The 24,929-nt window shown below is 44.9% G+C and overlaps 1 protein-coding gene across 3 annotated transcripts in view; it reads left to right on the top strand.

Moving 5' to 3' along the window:
* LOC106568484 (inactive carboxypeptidase-like protein X2) overlaps positions 1-24,677 on the top strand; it is a 27,728-nt gene extending 3,051 nt beyond the window's left edge. The window contains exons 2-20 of one of the 3 annotated variants that reach the window (XM_014138869.3): positions 13,837-14,127; positions 14,513-14,599; positions 14,853-14,897; positions 14,996-15,040; positions 15,246-15,305; positions 15,971-16,048; positions 16,871-16,980; positions 17,612-17,751; positions 18,102-18,186; positions 18,376-18,520; positions 18,719-18,798; positions 19,074-19,197; positions 19,316-19,512; positions 19,722-19,895; positions 20,068-20,199; positions 20,687-20,930; positions 21,138-21,277; positions 21,434-21,533; positions 23,694-24,677. In XM_014138869.3, the coding sequence (XP_013994344.3) occupies positions 13,837-14,127; positions 14,513-14,599; positions 14,853-14,897; positions 14,996-15,040; positions 15,246-15,305; positions 15,971-16,048; positions 16,871-16,980; positions 17,612-17,751; positions 18,102-18,186; positions 18,376-18,520; positions 18,719-18,798; positions 19,074-19,197; positions 19,316-19,512; positions 19,722-19,895; positions 20,068-20,199; positions 20,687-20,930; positions 21,138-21,277; positions 21,434-21,533; positions 23,694-24,301 (2,885 nt within the window). In that variant the 3' untranslated portion in view covers positions 24,302-24,677. The remainder of the gene's footprint in view (positions 1-13,836; positions 14,128-14,512; positions 14,600-14,852; positions 14,898-14,995; positions 15,041-15,245; positions 15,306-15,970; positions 16,049-16,870; positions 16,981-17,611; positions 17,752-18,101; positions 18,187-18,375; positions 18,521-18,718; positions 18,799-19,073; positions 19,198-19,315; positions 19,513-19,721; positions 19,896-20,067; positions 20,200-20,686; positions 20,931-21,137; positions 21,278-21,433; positions 21,534-23,693) is intronic. The other 2 variants (XM_014138880.3, XM_014138888.3) reach the window with 2 other exon arrangements.
* Positions 24,678-24,929: the final 252 nt, after the last annotated feature.

The raw sequence follows: 24,929 nt of genomic DNA, 5'->3' as shown, positions 1-24,929 counted from the left end.
GCCTGCAACATCCTCCAGCATGACCGGTTTGGCGGTGGGTCAGTCATGGTGTGGGGTGGCATTTCTTTGGGGGGCCGCACAGCCCTCCATGTGCTCGCCAGAGGTAGCCTGACTGCCATTAGGTTCCGAGATGAGATCCTCAGACCCCTTGTGAGACCATATGCTGGTGCGGTTGGCCCTGGGTTCCTCCTAATGCAAGACAATGCTAGACCTCATGTGGCTGGAGTGTGTCAGCAGTTCCTGCAAGAGGAAGGCATTGATGCAATGGACTGGCCCGCCCGTTCCCCAGACCTGAATCCAATTGAGCACATCTGGGACATCATGTCTCGCTCCATCCACCAACGCCACGTTGCACCACAGACTGTCCAGGAGTTGGCGGATGCTTTAGTCCAGGTCTGGGAGGAGATTCCTCAGGAGACCATCCGCCACCTCATCAGGAGCATGCCCAGGCGTTGTAGGGAGGTCATACAGGCACGTGGAGGCCACACACACTACTGAGCCTCATTTTGACTTGTTTTAAGGACATTACATCAAAGTTGGATCAGCCTGTAGTGTGGTTTTCCACTTTAATTTTGAGTGTGACTCCAAATCCAGACCTCCATGGGTTGATAAATTGGATTTCCATTGATTATTTTTGTGTGATTTTGTTGTCAGCACATTCAACTATGTAAAGAAAAAAGGTATTTAATAAGATTATTTCATTCATTCAGATCTAGGATGTGTTATTTTAGTGTTCCCTTTATTTTTTTGAGCAGTATATATGATGGACAGAGTAGCAGAAGTTTATATGATGCATGTACGTGAGTGTGTGTGTGTGGGTGTAGATTAAGTATAAATATGTCTGCATGTTATGTGTGTCCTGTGAGTGTGCATAGAGAGTGCCAAATATAAAATACAAGGGTCAACTCAGTTTATTAGGCATTTTGTTAGCTGTTATGACTTAGGGATAGAAGCTGTTCAGGAACCTGTTGGTGTGGTTGGAGCATTTAACGATTTTCCGGGCCTTCCTTTCACACAGCCTGATATAGAGGTCCTGGATGGCAGGGAGCTCGACCCCAGTGATGTACTGGGCTGTCCGTACCACTCTCTGTAGCACCATGCGATTGAGGGAAGTGCTGTTGCATACCAAGCAGTGATGCAGCCAGTCAAGATGCTCACAATAGTGAGTGCAGCTGTATAACTTTTTGAGGATTTGAGGGCCCATGCCAAACCTTTTTAACCTCCTGAGGGTGAAGAAACCATTTTAAGTCCTTAGTGATTAGGACACCGAGCAACTTGGCGCTCTCAACCCCCTCAACTGCAGCCCCGTCATTTTGTTTCCTGTATTTCACGATCAGCTCCTTGGTGTTACTGACGTTGAGGGAGAAGTTGTTGACCCAGCACCACACTGCCAGGTCACTGACCTCCTCCCTGTAGTAATGGCGCTGGAAGGGATGGCTGGCGCTTTACGGGCTCCTAACCAACTGTGCAAATATTTATTTATTTTCGCATTGTTTGTAATTTATTTTGTACATAATGTTGCTGCTACATAATTTTGCTGCTACTGATTACCAACAATGACGAGACAGCCTACAGGGAGGAGGTGAGGGCCCTGGGAGTGTGGTGCCAGGAAAATAACCTCTCAATCAACGTCAACAAAACAAAGGAGCTGATTGTGGACTTCAGGAAACAGCAGAGGAAGCAACCCCCTATCCACATCGACGGGACCACAGTGGAGAAGGTGGAAAGCTTAAAGTTCCTCGGCGTACACATCACTGACAAACTGAAATGATCCACCCATACAGACAGTGTGTGGTGAAGAAGGCACAACCTCAGGACCCTGAAGAAACTTGGTTTGGCACCTAAAACCCTCACAAAGTTTTACAGATGCACAATTGAGAGCATGCTGTCGGGCTATATCACCGCCTGGTACAGCAACTGCACAGCCTGCAACCGCAGGGCTTTCCAGAGGGTGGTGCAGTCTGCCCAAAGCATCACTGGGGGCAAACTACCTGCCCTCTAGGACACCTACAGCACCCAATGTCACAGGAAGGCCAAAAAGATCATCAAGGACAACAACCATCCGAGCCACTACCTGTTCACCGCTATCATCCAGAAGGAGAGGTCAGTACAGGTGCATCAAAGCTGGGAACGAGAAACTGAAAAACAGCTTCTATCTCGAGGCCATCTGACTGTTAAATAGCCATAACTAGAACCTTAGAGTCTGCTGCCCTAGATAGACTTAAAATGACTGGCCACTTGATTAATGGAACACTAGTCACTTTAATAATGTTTACATATTTTGCATTACTCATCTCATATGTACAGTTGAAGTCGGAAGTTTACATACATTTAGGTTGGAGGCATTAAAACTCGTTTTTCAACCACTCCACACATTTCTTGTTAAGTCGGTTAGGGCATCGACTTTATGCATGACACAAGTAATTTTTCCAACAATTGTTTACAGACAGATTATTTCACTTATAATTCACTGTATCACAATTCCAGTGGGTCAGAAGTTTACATACACTAAGTTGACTGTGCCTTTTAACAGCTTGGAAAATTCCAGAAAATGATGTCATGGCTATAGAAGCTTCTGATAGGCTAATTGACATAATTTGAGTCAATTGGAGCTGTACCTGTGGATGTATTTCAAGGCCTTCCTTTAAACTCAGTGCCTCTTTGCTGGACATCATGGGAAAATCAAAAGAAATCAGCATACAAATTGTAGACCTCCACAAGTCTGGTTTATCCTTGGGAGTAATTTCCAAATGCCTGAAGGTACCACGTTCATCTGTACAAACAATAGTATGCAAGGATAAACACCATGAGACCACACAGCTGTCATACCGCACAGGGAGGAGACATGTTCTGTCTCCTAGAGATGAACGTACTTTGGTGCAAAAAAAGTGCAAATCAATCCCAGAACAAGAGCAAAGGACCTTGTGAAGAATCTGGAGGAAACAGGTACAAAATTATCTATATCCACAGTAAAATGAGTCCTAAATCGACATAACCTGAAAGGAAGGAAGAAGCCACTGCTCCAGAACCGCCATAAAAAAAGCCAGACTACGGTTTGCAACTGCACATGGGGACAAAGATCGTACTTTTTGGAGAAATGTCCTCTGGTCTAATGAAACAAAAATAGAACTGTTTGGCCATAATGACCATTGTTATGTTTGGAGGAAAAACGGGAAGGCTTGCAAGCCGAAAACACCACCCAACCGTGACGCACGGGGGTGGCAGCATCATGTTGTGGGGGCTTTGCTGCAGGAGGGACTGGTGCACTTCACAAAATAGATGGCATCATGAGGGAGGAACATTATGTGGATATATTGAAGCAGCATCTCAAGACATCAGTCAGGAAGTGAAAGCTTGGTTGCAAATGGGTCTTCCAAATGGACAATGACCCCAAGCATAGTTCCAAAGTTGTGGCAAAATGGCTTAAGGACAACAAAGTCAAGGTATTAGAGTGGCCATCACAAAGCCTGACCTCAATCCTATAGAGAATTAGTGGGCAGAACTGAAAAAGCGTGTGCGAGCAAGGAGGCCTACAAACATGACTCAGTTACACCAGCTCTGTCAGGAGGAATGGGCCAAAATTCACCCAACTTATTGTGGGAAGCTTGTGGAAGGCCTCCCGAAAAGTTTGACCCAAGTTAAACAATTTAAAGGCAATGCTGCCAAATACTAATTGAGTGTATGTAAACTTCTGACCCACTGGGAATGTGATGAAAGAAATAAAAGCTGAAATAAATCATTCTCTCTACTACTATTCTGACATTTCACATTCTTAATATAAAGTGGTGATCCTAACTGACCTAAGACAGGGAATTTTTACTAGGATTCAATGTCAGGAATTGTGAAAAACTGAGTTTAAATGTGTTTGGCTAAGGTGTATGTAAACTTCCGACTTCAACTGTATTCTATTCTACTGTATTTTAGTCTATGCCGCTCCGACATTGCTCATCCAAATATTTATATATTCTTAATTCCATTCCTTTACTTTAGATTTGTGTGCATTGTGTGTACTGTTATGAAATTGTTAGATATTAATGCGCTGTTGGAGCTAGAAACTCAAGCATTTCGCTACACCCGCAATAACATTTGATAAACATGTGTATGTGACCAATAACATTTGATTTGATTTAATTTGCTACCGTCTCGTATGACTGAAAATACATTCTGGACATCAGAACAGCGATTACACACCTCGAACTGCACAAAGATTTTTTCTTTAACGAGTCTGACGCAAAGAATATACTGCTTTCTTGAGACCAGGCCCAAATGCCCATCATTTGCGTGAAGAAAAGACAGAGAAAAAGGAGGCGGAGGTCGGGGTGCTTTGTGAGAATTTGTAGGCGAGTGAGTAAACCTCCGCTTGTCTCACCCTGATCTGTTTCACCTTCCTTGTGCTTGTCTCTACCCCCTCCAGGTGTCGCTTATTATCCCTGGTGTATTTATCCCTGTGTTTCCTGTCTCTCTGTGCCAGTCCGTCTTGTTTGTCAAGTCAACCAGCGTTTTTGTGTCTCAGCTCCTGCTTTTCTTCTCTCTCTTTTCTTGCCCTCCTGGTTTTGACCCTTGCCTGTCCTGACTCTGAGCCCGCCTGCCTGACCACTCTGCCTGCCCCTGACCTCGAGTCTGCCTATTGTCTTGTACCGTTTGGATGCTGACCTGGTTACTTAACCCCTGCCTGCCCTGACCTCGAGCCTGCTTATCGTCTTGTACCGTTTGGACTCTGACCTGGTTTATGAACTCTCGCTTGTGCCCAACCTACCTTTTGCTATAATAAATATCGGAGCTCAACCAGCTGCCTCCTGTGTCTGCATTTGGGTCTCGCCTTGTGCCCTTATACCACTACCATCCTTACTGTTGGCCAACGTGCAATCATTGGAAAATATACTGGAAGATCTACAATTAAGACATAAAAAACGGTAATATCTTATGTTTCACAGAGTCGTGGCTGAACGACGACATGTATAAATAGAGCTGGCTGGGTTTTCCGTGCATCGGCAGAACAGAGCAGCTACGTCTGGTAAGACAAGGGGCGGGGGAGTGTGTCTATTTGTCAATAACAGCTGGTGCGCGATATCTAATATTTAAAAAGTCTTGAGGTATTGTTCACCTGAGGTAGAGTACCTCATGATAAGCTGTAGACCACACTATCTACCAAGAGAGTTCTCATCTATATTATTCTTAGCCATCTATTTACCACCACAAACCGATGCTGGCACTAAGACTGCACTCAACAAGCTGTATAAGGACATAAGCAAACAAGAAAATGCTCATCCAGAAGCGGCGCTCCTAGTGGCCGGGGACTTTAATGCAGGCAAACTTAAATCCGTTTTACCTCATTTCTACCAGCATGTCACATGTGCAACCAGAGGGAAAAAAACTCTAGACCACCTTCACTCCACACACAGAGATACATACAAAGTTCTCCCTCGTATAATAATTACAAGCTAAAGCAGGAAGCACCAGTGACTTGCTCAATACTGAAGTGGTCAGATGACGCAGATTCTACGCTACAGGGCTGTTTTACTAGCACAGACTGGAAAAAGTTCCGGGATTCATCCAATGGCATTGAGGAGTATATCACCTTTGTCACCGGCTTCATCAATAAGTGCATCGACTACGTCATCCCCACAGTGACCGTACATTCATATCCCAACCAGAAGCCATTGATTACAGGTAACATCGACACTGAGCTAAAGGTTAGAGCTGTCGATTTCAAGGAGCGAGACACTAATCCGGACGCCTATAAGAAATCCTGCTGCGCCCTCAGAAGAACCATCAAACAGGCAAAGCATCAATACAGGACTAAGATTGAATCCTACTACAGCAGCTCTGACTCTTGTCGGATGTGGCAGGGCTTGAAAAATATTACGGACTGCAAAGAAAAACCCAGCCGCGAGCTGCCCAGTGACGTGAGCCTAACAGAAGCTAAATGCCTTTTATGCTCACTTCGAAGCAAGCAACACTGAAGCATGCATGAGAGCACCAGCTGTTCTGGATGACTGTGTGATCACGCTCTCCGTAGCGATGTGGGCAAGACCTTTAAACAAGTCAACATTCACAAAGCCGCGGGCCAGATGGATTACCAGGACGTGTACTCAAAGCATGCACAGACCAACTGGCAAGTGTCTTCACTGACATTTTCAACTTCTCCCTGACTGAGTCTGTAATACCTACATTTCAAGCAGACCACCATTGTCCCTGTGCCCAAGAAAGTGAAGGTAACCTGCCTAAATGATTACCTCCACATAGCACTCACGTCGGTAGCCATGAAGTGCTTGAAAGGCTGGTCATGGCTCACATGAACACCATCATCCCGGAAACCTTAGACCCACTCCAATTCACATACCGCGCCAACGGAATCCACAGATGACACAATCTCAATCGCACTCCACACTTCCCTTTCCCACCTGGACAAAAGGAACACCTATGTGAGAATGCTATTCATTGACTACAGCTCAGCGTTCAACACCATAGTGCCCACAAAGCTCATCACTAAGCTAAGGACCCTGGGACTAAACACCTCCCTCTGTAACTGGATCCTAGACTTCCTGACAGGCCACCCCCAGGTGGTAATGGTTGGCAACAACACATCTGCCACGCTGATCCTCAACACTGGGGCCCCTCAGGGATGCGAGCTTAGTCCCCTCCTGTACTCCCTGTTCACCCACGACTGAGTGGCCAAACATGACTCCAACACCATCATTAAGTTTGCTGACGACACAACAGTGGTAGGCCTGATCAGAGACCTAGCAGTGTGGTGCCAGGACAACAACCTCTCCCTCAGTATGAGCAAGACAAAGGAGCTGATCGTGGACTACAGAAAAAGGTTGGCAGAACACACCCCCATTAACATTGACGTGGCTGTATTGGAGTGGGTAGAGTGTTTCAAGTTCCTTGGTGTCTACATCACCAACAAACTATCATGGACCAAATACACCAAGACAGTCATGATTATGACATGACAGCACATTTTCTGCCTCAGGAGACTGAAAAGATTTGGCATGGATCTCCAGATCCTCAAAAAGTTCTACAGCTGCACTATCGAGAGCATCCTGACCGATTGCATCACTGCCTGGTATGGCAACTGCTCGGCATCTGACCTGTGGCTCAGTTGGTAGAGCATGGTGTTTGCAACGCCAGCATGGTGTGTGCAACGCCAGGGTTGTGGGTTCGATTCCCACGGGGGGCCAGTACAAAAAAAAAATGCATGAAATGAAATGAAATGTATGAAATGTAAGTCGCTCTAGATAAGAGCGTCTGCTAAATGACTAAAATGTAAAATGTACAGAGGGTAGTGCATACGGCCAAGTACATCCCTGGGGCCAAGCTTCCTGCCATACAGGACCTATATACTAGGCGGTGTTAGAGGAAGGCCCTAATAATTGTCAAAGACTCCAGTCACCCAAGTCATAGAATTTTCTCTCTGCTACCACGCGGTACCAGAGTGCCAAGTCTAGGACCAAAGGGCTTCTTAACAGCTTCTACCCCTAAGCCATAAGACTGCTGAACAATTAATCAAATAGCCACCTGGACTATTTACATTGATCCCACTGCTTCTACTTGCTGTTTATTATCTATGCATAGTCACTTTACCACTATCTACATGTACAAATTATCTTGACAAATCTGTACCCCCGCACATTGACTCGGTGCTGGTATATAGCCTCGTTAATGTAATTTTATTGTGGTACTTTTTTATTTTATATATATTTTTTAATTTATTTAGTAAATATTTTCTTAATTCTATTTATTGATCTGCATTGTTGGTTAAGGGCTTGTAACTAAGCATTTCATGGTATATACCTGTTGTATTCGGCGCATGTGACAAATACAATTTGATTTGATTTGTAGTTTGTTTCATCGTTGCCGGTGATCAGGCCTACCACCGCCGTGTCATCAGCAAATTTTATGATGGTGTCGTGCGTGGCCACATAGTCGTGGATTAACAGGGAGAACAGGAGGGACTAAGAACAGACCCCTGTGGGGCCCCCATGTTGAGGGTCAGCATGGCGGAGATGATGTTGCCTAACCTCACTACCTGGGGGAAGCCTATCAGGAAGTCCAGGATCCAGTTTGCATAGGGAGGTGTTCAGTCCCAGGGTCCTAGGTTTGGTGACAAGTTTAGAGGGGACAATAGTGAGCTGTAGTCAATGAACAGCATTATCACATAGGTATTACTCTTATCTAGGTGGATGAGGGCAGTGTGGAGTGCAATTGAGATTGTGTCATCTATAGATTTGTTTGTGCGGTATGCAGATTTGAGTGGATCTAGGGTGTCTGGGATGATGGAGTTGATATGTGCCATAACCAGCCTTTCAAAGCATTTCATGATTACAGATGTGAGTACTACAGGGCGGTAGTCATTGTGGCATGAAGCCTTAGAGTTCTTGGGAACAGAATTGATGATGATCAGTTTAAGACGTGGGGATTACAGACTACAGAATATGCCTGCCAGCTGTTCTGCGCATACTCTAAGAACTGCCCTCCAATACCATCCGGCCCCACGGCCTTGCGAGTGTTGACCTGATTAAAAACCTTACTCACGTCGGCCTCGGAGAGCGAGATCACCCAGTCCTCTGGGTCGGTGGTGGCCCTCAAGCACAGTATGGTGTTGTTATTGTCGAAGCGTGCATAAAATGCATTGAGTTTGTCTGGTAGAGAAGCATTGTTGGGCAGATCACGGCTGGGTCTTCCTTTGTAATTTGTAATGGACTGCTGCCCTTGCCACATGCGGCGGGAGTCGCAGTCTTTGTAATATGATTCCACCTTATTCCAATATTGTCCTTTTGCTAATTTGATTACTCTGCGGAGGTCATACCAGGACTTCTTGTACTTCTTCCTGTCCTTAGCCGTAACCTCAGGGTTGTCCGCGATAGGCCTGTGTGTGTGGTAGCGCTGTCCTTTAGCTTAGCGCCAACTTCAGTGTTAATCCAAGGCTTTGATTGGGGAAGCAGTGACCCTTCACTGTGACAATGAAGCCAGTGATGAAGGTGGTTAGCTCGTCGATGTCATTGCCGGAGTCTTGGAACATATTCCAATCAGCGCCAGCAGAGCAGCCCTGTAGCATAATCTCTGATTCTGATGAACATTTCTCAACAAAGCAAGTCAAGGGTACTTCCTGTTTGAGCTTCTGCCTGTACACAGGAACCAGGAGAACGGAGTTATGATCTGATTTACCCGAATGGGGGACGAGCTAGGGCCTTGTATGCTTGCTTGTGGGTAGAGTAACAGTGGTCTAGGACTTTATCGACGCTAGTGGCGAAAGAGATTTGTTGATGGAAGTTTAGCATCATGTGTCAATGACGTGGTATTAAAATCACTAGCAACAAAATAAAGCAGCCTTCGGGTGCAAGTTTTCCTGCTTGTTTATAGCCTCGTACAGTTCGTTAAGGTTCAGATTTTTATATTTCTTGACCTGTGGTGTAATGTACACAACAGTCACGATAACAGCTGAAAACTCCCTCGGGAGGTAGAAGGGTCGGCATTTGACCATCAGGTATTCCACGGTGAACAATGGGTCGAGACTTCCACTGCGCTCGATTCAGTCACCATTTTGTTGTTGATGAAAAGGCAAACCCCTCCCCCTCTCTGACTCCACTGTCCAGTCTGCTCAGTGAATGGAGAATCCATTGAGTTGGATAGCAATGTTGTACGAAAGCCATGTTTCAGAAAAGCAGAGAATATTGCAGTTAAGAGAGTCCCGTCATTAGCAAATCCGCGATCAAAGGTCATCCAACTGTGACTGTACATTTGATAAGGGAATTATATGTTTAAAGGTAATGATTAAAGAATCCCACCCTGAAACGTAACTAATTAGTAATTAGTAGTTTATGTAGCATGTATAATGAATAATTAAAGTACTAAACGTAAGTCTCATAAGGTTTAGTAGAGACCCGGAAGGAAGAGAAATGTATGTGTGTATGTGTGTGCCTAAGAAAATATCAAGAACAATTAGACTGTGTTTGACCCGACCTAACGAGAACTTTGAGAAACTTATGAGAGGACAGGGAGTACCTCTCAAGGTTCCTCTAATCTCGGGGGAGATGTGTGTGTATGTGTGTAGGATATCTACTGTTTGTGTGGAGGTAAGTGCGTAAGTAGGGAGTGAGTTATAAAATGAATGTCTTTGTATAATGAACTTCAGAACGTTCTCTGAATAAACTGTACGAACCTTTTGCATAAGCTGAGTCTTTGCCTAATTATTCTTAACCCAGTATCTTACAAACCTTGGGGATTAGTCAAAGTTTATTGATTGTTAGTTATTATCATTGGGATTGAAAATTCTCATGACAACATTGGCCAATAGAATGGAGTGAATAGGTGGCCGGTTTTCCCTTCGCCTTAATCTTGCCAGGACTCTTACCTCTGTAATGCCAGTGTTTCATTTTGGATACCCCCGAAAATTGGGTCAGAATTACAGAAAGAGCCTAGAGCATATGAGTTGAAGTTGAAGCTGGAATTAAGGCAAGTAAATATGCTGATCTGATGTTCAGAAGTTCTTGTCGGTTATAAGAAATGATATTGGATACATTTTGTGAAAATAAATAATTTTAAAAAAGAAGAAAATCCCCCCAAAATTAAATGAAATAACAAAGTTGGGTTGGACCCAGCCATACAGTACAGCGCCATATTTTGTGGGTTCCTCTCTGAAACCTCTCTGCCTGATGCTATCTGGCCTGAGAGGGAGAGTAACTGAGCAGCAGAACTTTCTGAAATATTTTTCAGAAAACTTTGCTCTACAGTTCCAACATGTAGAATTGTGTTGTAAAACAAGTCTGAGTCAGTTACTCCTTAAGCATCTCACTGTAAAATTACTCACAGGAAACAGGAAACAGGAAACATTCCAGTTCAGTACCGTGTGTGTGTGATGTGAACTTCTTCGGGATCAGTGTCCCTTCCACGGGAATGTTGAGCTAATGTAGGCTAATGCGATTAGCATGAGGTTGTAAGAAACAAGAAAATTTCCCAGGACATAGACATATCTGATATTGGCAGAAAGCTTCAATTCTTGTTAATCTAACTGCACTGTCCAATTTACAGTAGCTATTACAGTGAAATAATACCATGCTATTGTTTGAGGAGAGTGCACAATTTTGAACATAGAAGTTATTAATAAACAAATTAGGCACATTTGGGCAGTCTTGATACAACATTTTGAACAGAAATGCAATGGTTCATTGGATCAGTCTAAAACGGTGCACATATACTGCTGCCATCTAGTGGCCAAAATGTATATCGCATCTGGGCTGGAATAATACATTATGGCTTTTCTCTTGCATTTCAAAGATGATGGTCCAAAAAAATTACAAAAGAACGGTTGTTTTTTTCTTTGTATTATCTTTTACCAGATCTAATGTGTTACATTCTGCTACATTCCTTTCATATTTCCACAAACTTCAAAGTGTTTCCTTTCAAATGGTACCAATAATATGCATATCCTTGCTTTAGGGCCTGAGCTACAGGCAGTTAGATTTGAGTATGTAATTTCAGGCGAAAATTTTCAAAATGTGGCGAATCCTTAATTAAGTATGGTGCTTGTATAGATGGCAAACACATCTGGTCTGACTCATGACAGGAACAGGGTGATAAGCGATGGTTCACTGTGTTCTCTTTCCATTCCTTCCCCTTTCATGTATCTTTTTACAACCCTTCTCTCCTTACCGTCCTCTCTACCTCCCTCTTCCCCATCCCCTCTCTCTCGCCGTCCTCTCGCCATTTCCCTCTGTTGCAGTGAGGCCAAAGCTGCACATACAGATAGGAAAACTAACATTTGCTTTGCATTTAGAAACCACACAGCTAGCTATCTGTCAACAGCATGTTCGCGGTTGAGACTGTTGACGTCTAGACCCTTTGTTTTCTCCCTAGAGTAGAGTTTATTATCAACCAATCATCATGAAGACCAATTTTTTTTAAAGCCTGTTGACATATACAATTGTCTTGTGACTGAATATTTACTTTAATTGTGCTGATAAAAAGTTATAACGTTTTACGTGTTTGTTTCGTAGTGGAAAAGTGGAAAGACTCCCTGCTGTATGGATTTGTGAGTAACGGTGTGGTGTGTGGCTGATTATGGGTTTTTAGTAACTGCGTGGTGTATGTGCGTGTTTGCGTGCATCTGCATGTGTGACTAACACTACAGTAATTCAGTGATGAGGGAGAGCTTGACTGTGATATGCACTTAGAGGTCTAAAAGTGTTTTCTTGGCAGAACCAACTCCAGTCTATAATGACATGCACTGAGAGTCGGGAAGTAAGTTCAGGGAGTGAGTGTTTTAATAAATAAACAGAACCTAATACAGAACATAATACAAAACAAGAAACACTAACAGCACACAGACATGAAACAGAAACAATGACACCTGGGGAAGGAACCAAAGGGAGTGGCATATATAGGGAAGGTAATCAGGGAAGTGATGGAGTCCAGGTGAGTCTGACGACACGCAGGTGCGTGTAATGATGGTGACAGATGTGCTCCATAATGAGCAGCCTGGTGACCTAGAGGCTGGAGAGGGAGCGTACGTGACAGAGGTCTCATGACCTGGACTAAGTCCACATGATATAATATACTGTTTAGATAAAATATATTATTTAAAAAAAATACGATTTTTTTTGATTTCCTGCATACCCAGGCCCTTGATTATAAGAAGATTAAAATATACATTTGTTCAAAATACAGAAAATGGGAAAGACAATTTATGACTGGGCCCAGTTGTAACAATGAAACGTACGTTTCATGTGCACAGTATTACATTCTCCACTGCATGGAGCAAAGCCTACTAGTTCTTTCCAAAGCCATTCAGGACTGTTAGAATTAGGTAACATTAAAAAAGGCTGAATTGGCAGAATCCAGAACCACTGAGAGATATTTTATTTGATTGTGCTGCATGAAGATCAAATTATGAATCAAAATTACAAGATTTATGTATTTGTCTTGTGATACAATGGCATGATTCATGGTGCCACAGGGATCGTTGGGAGCTTCCTTGTTTTTACCTTCAGACATCCATGTATCTTCATGGAAGATCATCCCCCTTCTTTCAGCTTGAGTTTTCACTGACTTTGTAGTATAACCCCATGGTTGACAGCACTTAAGGAGCATCCTCACTCACCAATAGGATGTTAGTGGAACAGATGAGTAGACCAAGAGAGAACAGACCTTTTACTGGGTGGTGTGTTTAGCTGGCCTGGCTGTGTGTGTGAGGATGTTGACATTTACATTTTAGACAGCTAGGTCATCATGGAACCATAACATAGCTGCAGGAGCTGGTCTACTTAAGTCTACTGGGAGAAAACAAGCTCTTCGCTGTTCATACACTCCTGTGTCTGTCTGCTAGTCTGAGGGTAATTACATATAGGATCACAATCACTAATACTTTTCATTACAAACTAAACCTTTTCTACAAACACATACCAAATGAAGCATTATCCACAGCTAATCAACCAGGAATAGTTAGACAGATGTCGACACCAGGGACGTCAACACAGCAGGTTTGGGTTTGGCCGGCTGGCTGCTTGGTCTGAAACCAAAACAAAGCATTACTGATCATTACTGACCCACTGAACACTGTGGGAGGAGGAATGTGATCAGGCCTGCCCTTCAGGAAATCTGGGAGAGAAGAGAGGGAGAAAGAGAGGGCAAAGGGATACCTGTGGGGAGATTTCTGCTGTCTGCTTCTCTCTCTCTTTCTCTCTCTTTCATGCTGTATTTAGTGGTCCCATATTCTGTTTCAACCTTGTGTTCTCTTGCTCAATTTTTCTGGATGGGGCTGGGGTGTAGTAATTGTGGTGGTCACTTTCTCACTTACACTGACTCTCTCTCTCTCTCCATTTCTCTTTTCAGCCAGGGCAAAGAAAGCCACAGAGAAGGAGGCCAAAGCCAAGAAGCAGAAAGCCAACAAGGCGCCCAAAGCCCCGAAACCCACTAAAAAACCCAAAGCCACCAAGGCACCCAAGAAGCCCAAGGCCACCAAGGCACCTAAAGCCACCAAGGCACCTAAGGTCACAAAGCCCAAAGCTACCAAGGCCTCCAAGACAACAGAATGGAAGGAGGAGGGGATGAAGCCGGTGACCAGAAGACCCAGTCAGGAAGAGGAGGAGGAGAAACTCCTGATTGAGCTGGGCCGGGACAGACGTACCTATATATATATATATTAGGACATCTCTGTTCTAATCTGTTCCCTATTAGTTGCTTTTTTTCATCTCATATATTTAAAAACAAGCAGGCCACGTTAATTTAGGGGTGGGCAGGTAGCCTAGTGGTTAGAGTGTTGGACCAGTAACTGAAAGGTTGCTAGATCGAATCCCCGAACGACAGTAAAAATCTGTCGTTCTGCCCTTGAACAAGGCACTTAACCCACTGTTCCCTGGCCGTCATTGTAAATAGGAATTTGTTCTTATCTGACTTGCCTAGTTAAATAAAAAAATGTAATGCTACAGTATAATCTCGTTAATTTGCAATGTGAGGTGACTGAGCCAATATTTCTCTGTTGTGGTTTGTATGTGATGTTTCTGCCCAGTAGACAGCAGACCCTCGGGACCCACACCTCCCTCTGCTGGCTCCAAGACCCTGACAGAGCATGTTCAAGATTACTGGGACACCAAGCGTATGTCTGACATGACTCAACGATCTATCACTTTCAATCCAATCTTCTCTGATTTGAAGCATGAATTTAGCTTGGCAAAGATTATGATCATATGTCATCAATAAGCTATTACAACAAAATGCAAAACACTCATGTTGTCAAAGCCATTTCTAATGTTTGTGAAAGTTGAGAGGAAACACATTGGTTTTCATGTACAGTACTGTAGTTGTTCAGCCCTCTAAGACATCTAAATGTCTGTTACCATCTCTAACAGTGGACAGAGAGAGGACCACCACTGAGGTCATCATGTATGTACCAGGTAAATAGCCCATCACATAACAAATGAATTGGGCGGTACTCGAAACGACACATTTTAATAATTCAACATATTTACCATGCATGCAAATGTTCTTTCAGAGGGAACCACAGTGCCCTGGTACGAAGAGTATGATTATGCAGACTGTACGTACATTACATGTTATGTCTGTCTGTCTGTCTCGCTTTCCTGCAATTGTTTGGTCATGTATGATCACCTGTACAAGCAGCTTGTACTGTCTGCATTCGTTGTGTGATCGTGTTAGTAAGAGCACCTCTCTCTAACCCCCGTCTAACCTCTCTTAAACTCTCTTTAATCTCTCTCTAACCTCTGCTCTCTCTCTCTCCACAGTGGCAGCTAAAAAACTCGAGGAGGAGGCAGAGAAAGCTCACAAGGAGAAGGAGGAAAAAGGTCTGAATCACTTTATCTGTCTGACAGAGAGAAACCTGTAGCCCTGTCCCTTTAGGGCCCCCTTATGTGTTAATTCATCACTTACAGAGATGACTGGATTGTTTATACAACAAGGACCATTATAGCCTGTAGATTGCAACATTGTCAGTGTTGGGGAGTGGAGGGAGAAAAGGACTGTGGCTGTGTGTGAGAGAGGGCGGTGGATTGAGGAAGGGGCGGGGATGGGGCGGGAGAAGGATAGGAAGAGAGTTTATCAAAACAGCTACTGCCATGTGTTGGGGCCCTGGGCCGGTAGACATCAGTAAGATAGACGGGGGAGAAGGGGAATGGAGAAAGAGAGGGAAGAAGGGAGAAAGGGTAGGAGGGTGTTGGGGTTTATTTTGAGTGTGTGCAGGACTGCAGGCTGTCTGCTTGAGTTTTCAATTGTATACTTAAAAATCAGTCTCTACCCTGTGTAGCAGTATAGTTTCATTGGATAAAGTGAAACATATGTTTACAAGAATATGCAGACTTATTGGAGGGAAAATGGAATGGCAGTGACTGTAATATTCAGTATTCTACAAGCAGCAGCACATATTGAAGTATTTGATGCTTGGTGAGCTGGAGAGCCATGACCGTGTGTAAACATGCCTAGTCACATCTTGTTTTCCCATCATGCATCACAGTGAAGCGGCTGAGGAAGAAGTGGGAGGAGGAAGAGGAGGAGAGGCTGAGGCAGATCCCGGTACATGCCGAACCCAAGAGTAAGAAAATCACCTCAACACTGGTTTTCATATTCATTCATGAGCAGCTTCAACTTCACTTGAGGGGCAGCAGGTAGCCTAGTGATTAAGAGCATTGGACCAGTAAACAAAAGGCGTTGGTTCATATCCCAGAGCTGACTAGGTGAAACGTCTGTCAATGTGCCATTGAGCAAGTCACTTTACCCTAAAGTTTTGGTGTTTTGGTTTTGGTATCAGCTGGTATCAAAATGTGCAGCCAGGGGTGGGCCCCAGGACAGACTTTGGGAAACCCTGCCTTACATGACTGTCTATCTCCTGCAGCTGGACTGTTGGCCTGTTTTCTCCTGTCTGCTGTAACAACCTGGCTTTCTCCCCAATCAGACTTCTGGTCCTGCCAGAAAGACATGTTTTACTGAACTGTCAGACTAGGAGACGACTAGCATTTTCTCTCTCTTTCCCTTCCTCTTACAAGCACCAGATTTTAGACTTGTTTTATGACCTTTCGAGACCTCATAAAAAGGAAAATGGTTGCTGCGAGAAAATATATATTTTTGCCGCACTTGAAAACAAACCATTCTCTTTTCACCCTTTCAGAATCTACAAAAGCATTGTGTGTATGTGTTGGTCAGTGTGCGTGCGTGCCTGCGTGTGTGTTTGTGTAAGATGTGGTCAGCATCAACTGAGTGTTTTCAGCCTGTTGCTCTTGACGACTACAGACCAAAACATTTAGCCGACAGAAACTTTTTTGTAATCTTTATTTGACAATAAAGCAGATAAAACGAAAATGAAATAATGCTTTTTTTTGGAGTGTGTCACATGATTTATGAGTTGTTTTGTTCCTAGAATGCCCTCCTCTAGGTCTGGAGTCCCATCGTGTTGACGATGACCAACTGCTGGCCTCTTCTCAGTCTCACCAAGGCTTCTCTGCTCAGCGGGGCAGGCTCAACATGCAGGTAAACACGGTACTACATTACACTGTAGTATAGATACAGAGTACTACACCATAGTACTGCCTCATTTAAGTCTCACCACGGCTTCTTTGCTCAGAGAGGCATGCTCAACGTGCAGGTACACACAGTATGATACACTATCAGTGGCGTACCAGACGCCCCCGCAGCCCCCGCAAGGCATGGGGGCCCACTGGCTCTGGGGGCACTAAACCCAATAACAAAACAACAACAACAACAAAATAATAGGATATGAACATGTCATATGCCATGGCAAATATGTTTAGAATGACAGGAAATTAGCTTTAAAATAGCAACATTTTCTCTCAGCCTCATGGCAAAATGTGTAGAATAGCGTGAGATTAGCTATAAAACTGCACATTTTTCTCTTTCCTCCATAGCTAAATGTGTAGAGTTGAAGGAAGTTAGCTATTTCCTCCTCCCCCTTGCGGACCTTGTGTGTGTGGGGGGGACATTTATAGATACAGAATGTTGTAATACCCATTATACTTGTTGTATTCTAATGTTCCTGTATACAAATGCACAAACCAAATCTTCACATAAAATCATGAGAAAAGTCAGAACACACACAGCCCCAACACATCTGACGAGTGAGGGGGCTATTTTGTCTTCCCAGAGCTCCGGAGATGAGGAGGGTGTGTACGGGGGTGCGTGGTGTGCTGAGCCAGAGGAGAAGAACCACTGGTTTGAGGTGGACGCTCGCAGAGAGGTGGAGTTCACTGGAGTCATCGTACAGGGCAGGAACTCAGACACAGCGTAAGTCCTGCTGCCTGGGGTCACTGCACTGGGGTCACTACACTGGGGTCACTGCACTGTTCACACAGCCAGGTCCAGGTGGAATCCCCATTAACCTGCACAATTGATTTGAAATGAACAACACATGAAATGAATCCAATCCAAACCAAACACCATATACATCAATAGGTTGAGTTGTATCCATTAGATAAGCAGAATGCTGTAAAAGGGATTATAGAGAAAAAGTCAAAGGAAATGGAATCTTACCTGTGGAATCATCTGGCATTTTGAATGTTAGACATATATGTTGGATATTCGTATGACTTGTAAAGTCTCTCTCGCTCTCTTTTTCTTCTCTCTCTGTATTTCAGGGAAGATTTTGTGTCCACGTTCTACGTGTCCTTCAGTAATGACAGTCGTGATTGGACGGTGCTCCATGACGGCTATGCTGAGTGGGTCAGTAACCTCTCTTATGATTGATCAGTACAGCCGGCAATTTAATATCCAAATAATCTCTTAACTTTCCTCCTCTCTAACATCTCCCCTCGCCATACCCTCGCCTCCCCAAACCCTCTCCTCTCCTCCCCATACCCTCTCCTCCCCTCTCTGTCCCTCTTTCCCTCCTCCCTCCTTCCCTCCCTCCAGTTGTTCTATGGGAATGTGGATAGGGACTCTCCAGTGATGGTGCAGTTTGACTGGCCAACCGTGGCACGTTACATCCGTATCCTTCCCCAGAGCTGGAACGGCAGCCTGTGTCTCAGAGTTGAGGTCATGGCCTGCCAACTGACCAGTGAGTACAGTACAATGCATAACTCCATCAACCCTCCATAAACTCCAGAACGTCATCACATCCCTAACTCCAACACCTTCCTAACCCCTAAAATGACAATAATCACCTCCTCAACCATCCCCGTTACTCCCCAATGAATGATCGCTCCCATGTGTATTCAGCCATATGCTTCCAATGTCTACCCACCCCTTCCCACAGGCAGCTTCCGTAGTGAGAATGAGGTCAACCCCACAGACAACCTGGATTTCAGACACCACAACTATAAGGACATGAGACAGGTGAGTGTTTAATGAGAGTGTGACGGGTGAGATTGACACTGTCCTTCATTTCTTCCTCATCCCTCTCTCCTCTCCTCTCCTCCCTTACTCCTCTCTCACTATCTCCCTCCTCTCCCGCTCCCACTCTCCCTCCATCATGCCCACTTCCCACCTCACTCTCCTCCCTCCCTCTCTCTCCCTCCATTTTTCCATCTCTCCCTCCATCATTCCCTCATCTCTGCCACTCTCCCTTCTCCCTTGTTCACTTCTTTCCGCCCTCCCTCTCTCCATGTCAGATGATGAAGGTGATAAATGAGGAGTGTCCTAACATCACTAGGATCTATAACATTGGGAAGAGCTCTGCAGGCCTGAAGATGTATGCCATGGAGATCTCTGACAACCCCGGGGAACACCAGACAGGTGAGTGTTTGTTTGTTTGTGTGTGTGTGTGATAGTTGAGCCATACAGCAAAGGAACACACACACATACTAAGTGATCACAAAACACCATCACATGATGACGTCATCTTCCTCACCAGGTGAGCCGGAGTTCCGCTACACGGCGGGTCTCCATGGTAATGAGGCACTGGGGCGGGAGCTGCTCCTCCTGCTGATGCAGTTCATGTGTAAGGAGTATAATGACAACAACCCTAGAGTGCGCCGCCTGGTGGCGGGAGTGAGAATACACCTGGTTCCCTCACTCAACCCAGACGCCTACGAACTGGCCTACGAGATGGTGAGGGACCTGGGCTCATTCCAGAAAGATGCTCCAACAAGGAATATACAGTATATGTTTAAACTAATGAAACCGGAACCAATGTTACATTACATACTGTCCTAATCCATATCCGGTTTCTCACACCCCTGGCCCCAAACTTCCTGCTCTTAATCTCTCCAATAGAGATCCTTTCTATATTATTTTCTAGCCTCCTCTCTCGTCTCCAGGGCTCTGAGATGGGGAACTGGGGTCTGGGCCACTGGACTGAGGAGGGATACGATATCTTCCAGAACTTCCCAGACCTCAACAGTGTTCTATGGGGGGCAGAGGACAGAGGCTGGGTCCCACGCATTGTACCTAATCACCACATCCCACTCCCAGAGAACTTCCTCAATGGCTCGGTGGGTGTTAGGGCTACAGATGTTGTTTTTTAATATTTTTTTTTTTGTATTGTTAATTTTCCAATTATACTAAGGTTTGTATTTCTGGTGTTAGATCTACATTTCTCTCCATCTCTCTCTCTCTCTCTCTCTCTCTCTCTCTTTCTCTCTCGCACACACTCTCTCTCTGTAGGTTGCCCTGGAAACCAAAGCCATTATTAACTGGATGGAGCGGACCCCATTTGTGTTGGGAGCCAATTTGCAGGGTGGAGAGAAAGTGGTGGCGTACCCGTTTGACATGCAGCGACCTCCAAAGGCTACAGGGGTGGGTTCTGTTCTGACTGGAATAAGATGAATCAGCACTGGCAGGGCCTGATTACCGAACAAGCACTCAGAGCACATGCCCCGGGGCCCTGACTTCCAGGGCACCCCCAACCCAAAACATCATGGGGTTGGGGTAGCAAAATGTTCTCTCAGCATCATGGCAAAATGTGAACAAAAGCATAAGATGAGCTATGAAACATTAAAAACAATTCCATGCCCCATTCGAAAAAGTGTACAATTACAGGAAATGTTCTTACAACTGCCCTGGGGCCCCAAATGCTGTAGTCCGGCCCTGAACACTGGTGTCCAAAAGTAGTCCACTATTTAGTGAATTTCTATATAGGGAATTTCAGACGTACCCAAGGAATTATATTTGCACTGGGAGCCAAGAGGATAGTGTTCCATTTCAGGCCCAGCCCTGGTCTCTTCTATAACAACATATGTCTAATTCCTCTGAACATATGTCTAATTCCTCTGTCTTCCAACAGACTTTGGGGTCGCGGCGTGAGTCGAACCATGAGATGAATGAGGAAACGTGGGCCCGGATGCAGCGTCAGAACGGGGACGCGCTACGGGAGACGTCTGACGACACCATGTTCCGCTGGCTGGCCATGTCGTACGCCCACAGCCACCTAACCATGACGGAGACCCAGCGGGGCTCCTGCCACACAGACGACATCTCTGGGGGACAGGGCATCATCAACAGGGCCAGCTGGAAACCTGTGGTGGGAAGTGAGTGTCTATGGGGAGGGGGAGAGATGTGAATAGTGGTGAAAGGGAAGAGGGAGTCAGGGGGAGCGAGAGATGGGGAGAAAAAAGTAAAGGAGAGAGTATGACAATGAGGGAGGAAGAGATAAGTACGGAAAAATCTGCTGAGAGAGCTCCTAATTAACCCAATATCATGTATTCTTCCCTCCCCGCCACGCTGTAAATCCCCAGGTATGAATGACTTCAGCTACCTGCACACTAACTGCTTTGAGCTGTCTGTCTTCCTGGGCTGTGACAAGTTTCCTCATGAGAGTGAGCTGCCTCTGGAGTGGGAGAACAACCGGGAGGCACTACTGTCCTTCATAGAACAGGTGAGAATACACAGATAATATAATACTTATTAGAGAATTGTTAAACCATTCTCCTACTTGTTTTTTAATGTGTCTTTACTGGAATTGGAACTGTATTGCATGCAGTGATGTAATCTGAGCATTGAGCCCTTATATAGGTGCTGTTTCCTGTGCTAGGTGCATCGTGGGATAAAGGGCATAGTGAGGGACATGGAGGGTAAACCCCTGGCCAACGCCACCATTTCTGTGGAGGGCATCAAGCACGATGTCAAGACTGGTAAACCTGCATTCACACACCACCCCATCAGCAAACCACAGAGAACAGTTTTTACCAGAAAGTCTTACTTTTCATGTATTTTTTATTTAACCTTTATTTAACCTTTATTTAACTAGGCAAGTCAGTTAGGAACAATATCTTATTTACAATGGCGGCCTACCCTGGGAAAACCCTGACCCAGAAGACACTGGGCCAATTGTGCGCCGCCCTATGTGACTTCCAATCACGGCGGGTTGTGACATAGCCTGGAATCGAACCAGGGTCTGTAGTGACACCTCTAGCCCAGAGATGCAGTGCCTTAGACTGCTGCGCCACTCGGGAGCCCTCATGTACATGGTAGTTCATTGAGGAAAAAGAGGAATTAACAAAATTATTATACAGTGCATTCGGAAAGTATTCAGACCCCTTCCCTTTTTCCACATTTTGTTACGTTACAGTCTTATTCTAAAACTGATTAAACGTTTTCCTCATCAATCTATACACAATACCCCATAATGACAAAGCGAAAACAGGTTTTTAGAAATGTTTGCACATTTATAAAAAATATAAAACAAAAATACCTTATTTACGTAAGTATTCAGGCCCTTTGCTATGAGACTCGAAATTGCGCTCAGGTGCATCCTGTTTCCATTGATCATCCTTGAGATAATTATACAACTTGATTGGACTCCCAATTGATTGTACTTGATTTGTGGTCCCGTGTGGCTCAGTTGGTAGAGCATGGTGTTTGCAATGCCAGGGTTGTGGGTTCGATTCCCACGGGGGACCAGTACGGCGAAAAAATGTATGAAATGTATGCATTCACTACTGTAGGTCGCTCTGGATAAGAGCGTCTGCTAAATGACTAAAATGTAAATTTGGAAAGGCACACGCCTGTCTATATAAGGTTCCACATTTTACAGTGCATGTCAGAGCAAAAACCAAGCCATGAGGTCAAGGGAATTGTCTGTAGAGCTCAGAGACAGAATTGTGTCGAGGCACAGATCTGGGTAAGAGTACCAAAACATTTCTGCAGCATTGAAGGTCCCCAAGAACACAGTGGCCTACATCATTCTTAAATGGAAGAAGTTTTGAACAACCAAGACTCTTCCTAGGGCCGTGGTCAGGGATGTGACCAAGAACCCAATGGTCATTCTGACAGAGCTCCAAAGTTCCTCTGTGGAGAGGGGAGAACCTTCCAGAAGGACAACCATCTCTGCAGCACTCCACCAATCAGGCCTTAACGGTAGAGTGGCCAGACGGAAGCCACTCCTCAGTAAAAGGCACATGACACCCGTTTGGAGTTTGCCAAAAAGCACCTAAAGGACTCTCAGACCATGAGAAACAAAATTCTCTGGTCTGATGAAACCAAGATTGAACTCTTTGGCCTGAATGCCAAGCATCACGTCTGGAGGAAACCTGGCACCATCCCTACGGTGAAGCATGGTGTTGGAGAGTAGTCAGGATCGAGGGAAAGATGAACGGAGCAAAGTACAGAGAGATCCTTGATGAAAACCTGCTCGAGAGCACTTAGGACCTCAGACTGGGGGAAAGGTTCACCTTCCAACAGGACAACAAACCTAAGCCCACAACCAAGACAACGCAGGAGTGGCATTTGGACAAGTGTCAGAATGTCCTTGAGTGGGCCAGCCAGAGCCCAGACTTGAATGCGATCTAACATTTCTGGAGATACCTGAAAATAGCTGTGCAGCGACGCTCCCCATCCAATCTGACAAAGCTTGAGAAGATGGGAGAAACTCCCCAAATACAGGTGTGCCAAACTTGTAGCGTCATACTCAAGGCTATAATCCCTGCCAAAGGTGCTTCAACAAAGTACAGAGTAAAAGATCTGAATACTTATGTAAATGTCATTAAAAAATATATATAATAATTTGCAAAACATTCTAAATACCTGTATTTGCTTGTCATTATGGGGTATTGTGTGTAGATTGATGAGGGGGGAAAAACAATTTAATCAATTTAGAACAAGGCTGTAACGTAACAAAATGGGGAAAAAGTCAAGGGGTCTGAATACTTTCCGAATGCACTGTATAACATCAAATGACATCGCTGATCCACTTTCTCTCTCTCTCTCTCTTTCTGCTCCCTCCCTTTCTCACACCCTCTTCCTCGCTCCCCATATCTCTCTCCCTCTTCTTCTCTCTCACCCCCAACATATAGCTGCCGCCGGTGACTACTGGCGGTTGTTGAACCCCGGGGAGTACCGTGTGACGGCTCGCGTTGACGGCCACACGCTCCAGACCCGGCTGTGCATTGTGGGCTACGACTCCGGGGCCACCCCCTGTAGCTTCACCCTGGCCAAGTCCAACTGGGACCGAATTAAGCAGATTATGGTCCTCCACGGCAAGAGGCCCATTCGGCTTGTTACCAAAGCACCCCCCCGGGCAGGAAGTGACATCAGCGGTGGGTCAGTTGGCAGCGTAGACACAACAAAGACGGGCGCCAGTGGCAGGATGGGCGGTAATTCGGCCAACTCCCATAATGCAGAGCGTCTCCGGCGGTTACGGCTGATGCGCCTACGCAAGATGCACCAGCAGAGACTCAGGGATAACCTCTCCACCACCACGACCGTTGCCACGACGACCACCACGTCGGCCCCCACAACGACGGCGGAGCTGGAGACAGAGAGCACTACTTCCTGGTATGACTCGTGGTTCCCTGTGGAGAGTTCGTACACAGAGCCCACACCTGCCGAGGTCCTCACAGAGATCCAGGAGTCAGAGCCTACACAGGACTACACCTTTGAGTACAAGTTCGATGATTACTAAAGTGAATTTAATTGAATTGCTAAAGTAACAAATTACAGTTTTTAAATACACAATCATAAATACACAATCATCACACATATATCAGAGATTAGTCTACATTCTCTCTCTGCAGAGCAGGGAGTTAACAGCATGTTTTTCATATTATTTACTTAAGCAAGCCTATTCTGAGACGTAGATATAAAATAGCCTTGACATAATAGGGTGCTTCAAATGTTTCACAATAAAAGAGTGAGTATAAAAAGGTTATTTGACACTCACGCTGAAGTCATGCTTTGCCTCAAAACGTGGATTCTTATGTTTGGTTAGATATGATTACTAATATCAGTGGAAACTGCAGTGTGTATGTATTGTTACATTAAAAGTGTTCAAAAAAGTATATCTTTGTTGTTTATATGATGTAGCGAGGCCTTCACCTACAGGGAAATAGAACCACAACTAAATATTCATTTTGATTACATATTACCCTAAATATTGCGGTACAAATAATAGTGTTCATAACGAAGTCAATAATAACAGTATATTTCTTTAAGTTATTGGAAGGATGATTTTTAACAGCTGCTAGTGAGTAATAGTGGAAGGGGTAGGTACCTTTCTCCCGCTCAACGTTTGGAATTCTGTAAACCGGGAT

This window comes from Salmo salar, chromosome 01 (genome assembly GCF_965601325.2).
Source record: "Salmo salar chromosome 01, fSalSal1, whole genome shotgun sequence".
Classification (NCBI taxonomy): Eukaryota; Metazoa; Chordata; class Actinopteri; order Salmoniformes; family Salmonidae; genus Salmo; species Salmo salar.
This window is presented reverse-complemented; position numbering and strand designations above follow the sequence as displayed.